Consider the following 10,579-nt stretch of genomic DNA (forward strand, 5'->3'; position numbering starts at 1 on the left):
AATCAAACACATTCCCCCTTACCCGATTATTCGGAAAACCTGCAAAAATAAGAAAGCTCTTATAACCAAATTACTTTGCCAGAAATCCTTTTTTATTCTTTACATTTATATAACAACATTATGTACAAGTATAAAATGTTAGTACAGTGTCGTTGATCATTTTAAATCCTGTTACAGCTGAAATCATGATTATTTAAAGCATCCATTAAAGTGGTTGCCTTTGTTTGGATTATATCATTGTTTATCAATCATTATCCAACACTTTGAACATATTCAGCAGTTATTAATAGGATTTCAGTGCAGTAGTATTACTTGAATTACACAACTGAAGACTTGTTTGCATTTTTACGCTCCAGTACCCGTTTAATTTCACTGTAGCTGAAAAGTTTACAAGCTATCTGTTCAGTTTCTCTCTTTGTCCCACACTCCATGAGACATGCAAACCTACCATCATCAATGTAAGCCAGGTCTGAGTAACCACTGGGTCCTCTGTGAAGGATGCAGGGTTCGCTCCATGTCTCTGGGTTGCCTGGAGATTTATTCAGATACACTCCTAAATCGATCCTTTTGCACTTGTTGCTTGGGTGGCTGAAGAGCAGCCACTTGTTTTTGCTCTGGCTTGGGTCACCCTCTGTATCTGCACCTTGAGCTGGAAAGGAGACCACACTTCCCTGACAGCCTTTCCCTGTTTCTGGAAGTCTTTTAGGACTAAGCGTGGAAAAATCCTTTCCTTCATTTCTACTGACCGCTTCTTCTCGGTTGCCTCCTTTAGTACGGGCATTGCAGTAGATTGAGCTTTCTTGTTTCTCATCAAAATACTCGGCCATTTCACATTCAAGTGACTGTTGTTGTAACATTTCGCCAAATTGCCATGTGTTGCCCCCATCGACACTGTACAGGGAGAGAGCATGTGGAGTGGAGCAACAACACATTATGCAACAGCAACAGGTTGAGCAACAGGTTGAGCAGGATGAAGACGCATAAGCATAAAGGGGAACAATCAATCTACCAGTCTCTGTTTGAAGACCATGGCCCGGCCCAACAGCAAACGTGGCCCAACATTGCTCCTTTACCAGTTGGTCTGTCAAATCAGTACAGTCACTCCAACTTTGGCCATCATCTGTAGTTTTAACATAGCAGAGACGAGCCTTGTTACAGCCTGTGCATCTCTGACGTGACTCTGAGACTCTGCCTTTAACACAGATGAAAAACAGGAAAAGTGTTTGGCTTGTCTTCTCATAAACTGGGCAGGGGTTCATAGGTCGGTATCCATCAAGGTGTGCCTCCTTTACTGGTTTTAGCTCTGACCACTAGAAAAGATATTACACAAAGATGAATACACAGCCTCCATACAGTTGAAAGGAAAATCATCACAAGTAATAAAAACAAAAACAGCAGCTTGGGATAATTACCTCATGAGTGTTTTCATCCATGTTCACCGTTGCTGTCTTCATGACCAGCTCCAATGAGCTGCTATCATCCTCAGTCCTCCGCTTCTCTGCAAAGGCCATGAGGGTTTTGTTGTTTCGGTTGTAGAAAAGAGCAGGGATCCTGTACACTTCTCCCTTTTTGGATTTAAAGACGGTTTCCTCTTCTTCTTTTAGTTCATGACAGTGACGTGGGTGTTTCTTCCCCATGGTTGCATTCAAGTGAGTTCAAGCTTGCCCTCTGAGGGAGGAGTCTTTATTGCGAAACCCAGCCTGATAAAACCCTCATTCACAGACTGTGACTAAACAATAAATTGCTAATGTGTTAAACATTAACTACTTGTGTTTGTTCTGTTAATCTAACTGTAACTGCAGGTAATTTTTAAGACCTCCATTGAAATGAGATGTGCAGTCAACATGTAGAGAGGATTTATATGTTTGAACTGTGGTTGTGTCTGGTTATTATTTGACATTTTACATGTACTGATGTATACAAAAACATACTGTAGGTTGTTAAACACAATCAGAACATAAAAGTTAGTTTTGTTTTTCCACCTGACTGATGTGAACAAAGCCTGACCTTAACTTGCTTTCCTGACATTTCTTCCAGTTAAACAATTTGATCTTTTCATTTATTAACCAACATTTAGTTCAACACCTATTATTCTCTCTCTCTCTCTCTCTCTCTCTGTCTAGTATAGCATTAACGACACATCACTTATTTGTTAAACATAAGATAGTTCAGTAAAGTTTCCTGTAACACTATAGTGAAACAGTTGCAATAACCTAAAGTACACTTGTACTGTAACCAGTCTCCCTCCAGGGTTTCCTGCAGACCTTATTTGGCCAGGCGCCCCGCCCGGCCTGAAATCTGTAGCGACCGGGCTGGAATGTCCGGCAAAAAAAAAAAAAGATGCAACGCATTCAAGCGACACGGCAGCGCTTGAGAACTAATCTACCAGCACACATAGATAGATGTGTGTTATAATGAATTAATGTTGATTGTTTAATGCTGCGCTGTCTGCCTGCAGTGCATTCTGCGCCATGTATATATCTCTCTCTCTCACACACACACACACACACACACACACTCACACACGCCAATTGTGGCCCTCGTGACAATATTTTGTGGCCCCCACTTTGATATGAAAGTTTAATGTTAGTGCGGTCCTTTAGGCACTCGCTATCCCGGTGTTCCCGGTGATGTTCATGTCATCATGAAAGACATATATATTGAGCGCAAAATGAAAAGCAAATGCTACTGGACAGTTTATTATCTGCAGTGTTGTTTGTAAACTATATTTTGTATGCTGGAGTAGACAGTCTGGTCTTCATTTTCTGTTAGAAAAACTGCAGCTACTCCTGATAGTTTTTTATCCTCTTTAATTGGTTCACATATGAACAAGGTACAGGACTAGCTGTGGTGAGGTCTCACAAAAATAAAACTCTTTGTGCGGGATCACGCATCACAACATGGCGACCGGTCCGGATCCATAAAAACACACATTATACAGCAAATAATAATAATCAACCGATTAGATAACTTGTACTCACACACAACAACCACTAAGTGATAACAGTTATGATGAGGCTCAGTTTGACTCTGCCGTAACCGACGAGGATGTGCGGCAGCAGCGGCGCACTGAACTGGTAACTTTTCCTCCGGAACTGTTCGTCGTTCATTCGGGTCTAATCGGGACTACTCGGGTCTTTCCGGTGACGTTCGACGACGTCAATTAAGGGCAATAATAATAATTGACTCTACGGAATACGAATTTTTCGCGACGTAAGTCACGAAAAACTGCCCAAAATTTTGCATTGAAGTGAATGGGACGGCCGACAAAAAGTGAGCAAAAAAGAACAATAATTGGAGATTTTTAAATGTCTACTTCTCCGGCATGATTTCACCTAGAGACTCCATTTAAACTTTAAACAGTAGACATAAGTCTTGTATATCGGTGTATTAATCCACGTTTCGATAGGTCATATAGTTTTTTATCAATCCCTGTTCAATGACCATGATCATTTTTGGAGAAATTCTGAGATTATAATGGGTGTGTATTGCACGGAATGTTCGTGTCACAGTGTGTGATGTCATCGCTCAGAGTGTAGAGGGAGAGGTAAAACTGTCAAAAAATAAATTTTAAAACTGCGCTCCAGGCCGCAAATTCCACTCTACAGAAATAATTTATACATAGAAACGTAGGAAAATTTGTCTTCTCACTCACAATCCTCTGGTAAAGCTGTCAGAGTTATAGTTTGGGCGTACGACGCAAAGATGCGCCACCAACACCACCAACAGCCTCATTGGCTCCCATATTAAAAACGCAGGAAGATTTCGGAAAAAGTGAGATTCAACTGTTTTTTTAGGTCGCTCTAACAAAGCTATTTTTTCATTTTTATTAAAAAAAAACATATGGGGTGGTCCGTAGCGTAGTGGGTTACACAGGCGCCCCATGTATAGAGGCTACAATCCTCGCTGCGGCGGAGCCGGGTTCGAATCCGGCCTGAGCTCCCTTTGCCGCATGTCCTCCCCTCTGTCACCCCCTTTCTATCTGTCTCTCACTTTCAATAAAGCATGTAAAATGCCCAAAAAAATAATCTTAAAAAAAACAAAAAAAAAAAACAAACATATGTAGACGTTCAGGAAGAACTTGGGACGCTCAAAGTGAAGGCGGATCAATGATAGGTATTATGGTTTTGCCAAAAATGCTTTCTGTTCGAGGCCAGAAATTCGAGTCTGTCCACCTCTGCTGTCACTCTTTCAGAACTTTAACAGCTGCAGTAAATTCTGTTGATTGTAATCACATCAAAGATCAAAGGCAATCAGATCAAAGCAGTTACAGATACACACACACATGCACTAAAGTGCGCACACTCCTCACACATGCATACACATGCTTCATACACGCACACACAGGTAACTTTATGCGATTTTCGCTACACACACACACACACACACACACACACACACACACACACACACAGGTAACTTTATGTGATTTTAATTACACCTTCACACACACACACACACACACACACACAGGTAACTTTATGTGATTTTAATTACACCTTCACACACACACACACACACACACACACATATTTTGAGGTTAAAGGGCATAGTTTGAAATCTCTGAAGAATCTCATCATAGTGTACACACACCGGCAGTAGCCCCCGTGGCCCTTTCAGAATTTCCCCAGTGGAAATTTTCTAGTTACTATTATTATTTACCTACAGAGTCTGCTACTGCCAATCTCCTTTTCCAAAAGTCAGTGAGTGAATCTGAGTAAACCTGTGATAATTCTGGGCTGTACGGTCCTACGTCTAAGATTTTTGATACAGACCCTAGATTTAGACATTGTAGATATGATACTTTGGTCAGCAGTATAGATCTCTTCTATGAGAGAGAAGGACACACGTCCAGGTTACATCCAGCAAATGGGCTGACAGATAAATAAATGATGATAAATAATGAATTCATGTTTTTTTTCTCACATTCCATACATACCTCCACGTTCACTGGTTACCAAGAGTCAAACCCCCACCTCGGAAATGTTTTTTGGCTTCCACCTTAGACATTATTGATTCAATTTCTTCTGTTGTAATTTTTTTTTTTCCCCCCCAAGAGGCCATGTTTCTCTTGTAGAACAACTTCCCCACTTTCTCCATGACACATCTCTAGGTAAATGTATCTCCTTATAGCAGGGGTGTCAAACTCTGGCCCGCGGGCCAAATTTGGCCTGCAGTGTAATTTTATTTGGCCCGCGAGGCAATACCAAATTATTATCTTATTATTGTACTATAAAAGCTGACCGGCCGGTATTATACGGCGCATTTACAGCTAATACTACAAATCCCACAATGCCCTGCTGTTGTTTTGGCGCGTCAATCAGGACAGGACCCAGAAACGCTCCTCTGTGACAGTCGTCATAGCAACCTCAAGCTAGAGCTGTCTCCCAGCTACCCCTTCCCAAAAATGGAGAAAAGAAAGGCAGAATTTATTAACCTGTTGAAAAAGTTTATTTTGATATTTAAATCAGAAGGATGCAAATAGAAAAGAGGCATACAATTTTTATTTAATTTTTATTTAATAAATTAATGACATTGATGTGTTTTTTATTTGAAATTTGATTTTGCATGTCTGCACTATTTAGTTATATATTGTATGTTTATAAGCGTTGCTGGTTCCATATTTAATGTTAAAGCAAAACATGTTTGGTATATATTAAAAGGTTTATTTGTTCAATGTTGGCCCGCGATTTTATTCAAGTTTTAAGTTTTGGCCCATTGTGTATTTGAGTTTGACACCCCTGGCTTATAGAGATGGCTAAATGCAGATTGCCGATCTGACTGTCAATTTAGAATAATTTTAAATATACATACAGTGGTTAGAACAAAACCAGCTGGTGCCAAATGTCATCTGTAATTTTGCAAATTTTGTCATTTAAAAACCTCCATTATTACATAACTGATGCCCAGTGTTTCCTTTTTTTTTAAAAGAAACTGGTTAAGTGTACTTTTACGTTATCACTTTTAAATGTGTTGACTCTATGGACAAAATAATACACAGTCGTCCATGAAGTTGGAATAATTTTCATTTCAGACACAGTATCAGTTTATTGTGGTTTCATTTTCATTGTGATATATTTGGAACGGATTGATCAATAAAGTTAAGAGAAGATTTACACTTTGTGTGTCAAGAATTAATCACATAGTCACAATCATTTCATGGTAAGAGAAAGTCTCTGCATTGGCTTCCTGTGCGCTCAAGAATAGATTTTAAGATTGTTTTACTGGTTTATAAATCTCTTAATGGTCTTAGTCCAGCCTGTTTATCTGATTTACTTTCATCCTATGAACCCTCCAGGACCCTCAGGAACTCTGGGAGCCTTTTAATAAAACCAAAAGTTAGAACAAAAACCCACCGTGAGGCGTTGTTTTCTGGTCCACGTCTGTGGAACAGACCTGAAGACCTGAAGCCATCAGAGACTGTTCATATTTTTAAGAGCAAATTTAAGACTTATTTTTTAACTTGGCTTTTACTTGAACCATTTTTAGAGATTTTTCTGCTCATGCATCTTCGTGTTACATTCTCTTTTATTTATTTATTTGCTACTATTTATTAGTATATATATATCATGTTCTACTTAATTACTTATTTGTTTTTATCTTTTTTATCTGGCTTTTAAAAAAAACTATTATTATTTACTTTTATTTTTTATTGTATTTTATTTTATCTTACCTTATTTTATTTTTTATTTGTTTTATCTAATTAATTTCTAAGCTGCCTCCAGTGTTTCCTCACTGCTCCATGTTGAGCTGGAGCTTCCTCAGTTTGTGCTTTGTTTATAATGGGATGGTGGATGGAGGGTCAGGTGGAGGGTGTTTGATTGTTTCTATGTTTTGTTATCATTATTAGGGCCACGGGGTAAAGCCCCGAGCACTACTGTTATACTGTGGATTTCTTCTTCTTCCTCTTCCGGACGCAATTTCGTCCCGCTACTAATAATATATCAAAACGTGCGGTTCGATCGGGATCGGTGTGCTATTACTTTTCTCTACAGAATACGAATTTTTCGCGACGTAAGCCAAAATTTTGCATTGAAATGAATGGGACAGCCGACAAAAAATGAGCGAAAAAGAACAATAATTGGAGATTTTTAAACATCTACTTCTCCGGCATAATTTCACCTAGAGACTCCATTTAAACTTTAAACAGTAGACACAAGTCTTGTGTATCGGTGTATTAATCCACGTTTCGATAGGTCATATAGTTTTTTATCAATCCCTGTTCAATGACCATGATCATTTTTGGAGAAATTCTGAGATTATAATGGGTGTGTATTGCACGGAATGTTCGTGTCAGAGTGTGTGATGTCATCGCTCAGAGTGTAGAGGGAGAGGTAAAACTGTCCAAAAATAAATTTGTAAACTGCGCTCCAGGCCGCAAATTCCACTCTACAGAAATAATTTATACATAGAAACGTAGGAAAATTTGTCTTCTCACTCACAATCCTCTGGTAAAGCTGTCAGAGTTATAGTTTGGGCGTAGGACGCACAGATGATCCACCAACACCACCAACAGCCTCATTGGCTCCCATATTAAAAACACTATTATTACTTTCTCCTTTTTTTTGTAAAGCACTTTGTGTTGCATCTCTCTTGTATGAAAAGTGCTATACAAATAAAGTCTGATTGATTGATTGATTGAGGTAAAAAATATTTGATTCCAACTTTATAGGTGACCCTGTGAAACATGGAACATGGAAACCAGGCAAAAATATGACTGAAAGGTTGAATAAGTTAAATATATAAAAACAATAAATTAATAATAGTTGGGCAGGAAGATGTGGGACCTCAGTATTTAAAACACTGGCCTATTGAATACAACTTATACTAGGCTTATTCTACTACTAATACTCAGGCATAATATTAATACAAATAAATATTAGCATTATGATAGACAGACTAATAATGGCATCAGACTAACAATGACATCTTTCCATCACACTCCCTTGCTCCACTCTTTTTAAAAAGAAAATATAACCTTTATTTTTTTTTTTTTTTAATATAACCTTTATTTCACATTCATTTATAGAACATATACAGCAGTAGTTCAGTAACAGAAGTAGCAGGGGAAACATTACATTAATCATATTTGAGAAACATAAAATCAAAACAAAATAAATAGAAAATGAAAATAATAACAATAGTAGTAAAATAATAATTTTTCATATGTATAAAATAAAAATTGCCAGGGGTCACAAGCAAAGATCTCACAGTTTTGATAGCTTTCTTGTTTTTAGCATTAGATATTGACTTGAAGTATCTCCACACTAAAAAAAAAACCTGTTGTTTTTACGGTAAAAACTGGCAGATGTGGTTGCCAGAACTTTACCGTAATAAATACGGTGAAACTTTTTTTAATATTACAGAAAATGATATTAGCACTGTTGATTTGACGTTTAAGATTTAGCTATTTTATTCCATGTTTTACCGTAAAAAAAAAAAGTTTTTCCATCAAAAGAAACGCTGTTCTGCCATATAATTGACAAGAAAATACTTTATAAATGCCGCATAAATGAAAGATTTTACCATTAAATATTCCAGTATATTTCTGTTAGAGATATGGTGTTTAGTACATTTAACAGTGAGAAAAAATATTTTTACAAAAAATAAATGCAAAAATGATGGCTTGTATATATATTACAGTATATTTTTGCTACAAACATGGTGCCAGTGTATTTTACAGTGGCGTAATGTATTTAAAAAAAAATTAAAAAAAATTAAAAAATACTGTTTTGGCTGATATATACATTTACAGTGTTTCATTGTTACTGAAACTGAATTAACCCATTTATCATTTTACAGTCATGGTTTAGCAGTTTTTCACCGTAAAATCGACAGACTTTTTTTTTTACAGTGTAGTTGTAGAAAGGTTTCACTTTGGCATATGGATGTAAAACTTTGCAAGGATCATAATTAGATTAATTAAATGATATTCTTTTTTAGCTGTCATGTTACTCATTTTAAAACCAAATAGTACATCTTGCAAGAGGAACTTGAAGTCGCAGGTAATATTATCTAAAATAAATTAGCAAATTTCTTGCCACAGTTTACGGGTATATTTACATTTTCAAAACTGCTCCACTCTGTATTTTTTTTGTGTCTTTATTGACAATTAAGGAACATTACAATCATGAGGTCAGACAAAAAGGGATTTCAAGAAACAAATGTCATGAAACAAAGAACTAATCACGAGAAATAGAAATAAAAAGAAAAAGAAAAAGAGATACATACATTGGTCTTGCAGAGAATATGAAGTAAATAAAGTCTGCATTCACTGATAATGATAAAAAAAATTATATTGAAGAAATAGTTCATTTTTTTGTCTTTTCCAATTCTGAGAGACCCTGTGGAGTCTCCAAAAGCTCCAAATAATCCAGACTTCTTCATCACATCCAGACTAGAAAACAAAGCAGCGTGGAGCCCTACTGTACATTTACCTCTAAAGTTCTGGCTGTAAACTCCATGAGGCCAGTTTCAGTTTGATGATGATATACCAAGTAAAACTGGAGACAAGCTCAAATAGATTTAGTATCAAATGATAGAACTGGATGGAACCCTCTTATATGGTAGATTTGACACCTTTGGTCACATTTACAACATTTACATTTTTTTTATTGAGCATGATAGTGTTTTGAAAGTAAAAAAAAAATTCAAAATCACATTTTATTTTGGATTAAAGGACTAAAAAAGACACAAAATGACTAAAAAAAAGACACAAAAACACACAAAATGACAAAAAGACACAACATTACTAAAAAAAGACATTAAAACATAAAATTACAAAAAAGACACAATAAGACACAAAATGACAAAAAAAAGACACAAAAACACACAAACTGACAAAAAGACACAACATTACTAAAAAAAGACACAAAAACATAAAATTACAAAAAAGACACAAAAATACACAAAATGACTAAAAAAAGACACAAAAACATACAAAATGACACAAAAATACACAAAATGACTAAAAAAAGACAAAAACATACAAAATGACACAAAAATACACAAAATGACTAAAAAAAGACACAAAATGACAAAAAAGACACAAAATTACTAAAAAAAAAGACACAAAAACACAAAATTATTAAAAAAGACACAAAATGACTGAAAAAAAGACACAAAATTACACAAAAAGACACAAAATGACCAAAAAAGACACAAAATTACTAAAAAAAGACACAAAAACACAAAATGACTAAAAAAGACACAATGACTAAAAAACGACACAAAATGACTAAAATTATTACGCTAAACACACAAGACAAACTAGAATAAAAACCAGAGTTGATGACAGCATCACACACAATCACAAGATCACATTTATGTTGTTTTTTCTTTGTTTCTTTTTGGTTCTAAATGTTTTAATCCAGTAAGTCAGAATAACAAATCAATTATTATTATCAGGTCATATAGGTGAAAAAATAAACCAACATGGTATTTAAACATGTTTAAGTGGTGTATACAGGCAGGATGGAAATGATTAAAAAATAAAAAATAAATATCCCCAGACTCTATAGTTTATCTGGTTGAAGTGAACGCTCCTGTGTGTGAATGGTGTGGCTGCAGCCCAGATGAC

General features: G+C 36.1%; 1 protein-coding gene across 1 annotated transcript; it reads right to left on the reverse strand.

Annotated features, from left to right (window-relative positions):
* LOC131975423 (sialidase-3-like) lies at positions 1 to 1,637 on the reverse strand. Its single transcript, XM_059338102.1, has 2 exons — positions 1,409 to 1,637; positions 1 to 1,312 (listed from the first exon to the last, which is right to left on the reverse strand). Exons 1-2 carry the CDS (start codon positions 1,635 to 1,637, stop codon positions 318 to 320), a joined length of 1,224 nt encoding a protein of 407 aa, XP_059194085.1. The 3' UTR covers positions 1 to 317.
* Positions 1,638 to 10,579: the final 8,942 nt, after the last annotated feature.

This window comes from Centropristis striata, chromosome 7, assembly GCF_030273125.1.
Source record: "Centropristis striata isolate RG_2023a ecotype Rhode Island chromosome 7, C.striata_1.0, whole genome shotgun sequence".
Classification (NCBI taxonomy): Eukaryota; Metazoa; Chordata; class Actinopteri; order Perciformes; family Serranidae; genus Centropristis; species Centropristis striata.

Excerpts from the sequence above, each read along its gene's own strand:
- LOC131975423 (XM_059338102.1), bottom strand. The coding sequence starts at position 1,637 with ATGGGGAAGAAACACCCACGTCACTGTCATGAACTAAAAGAAGAAGAG. Across the intron at positions 1,313-1,408 it reads TGAAAACACTCATGAGGTAA|AGTGGTCAGAGCTAAAACCA; the intron begins TTATCCCAAGCT and ends AATATCTTTTCT.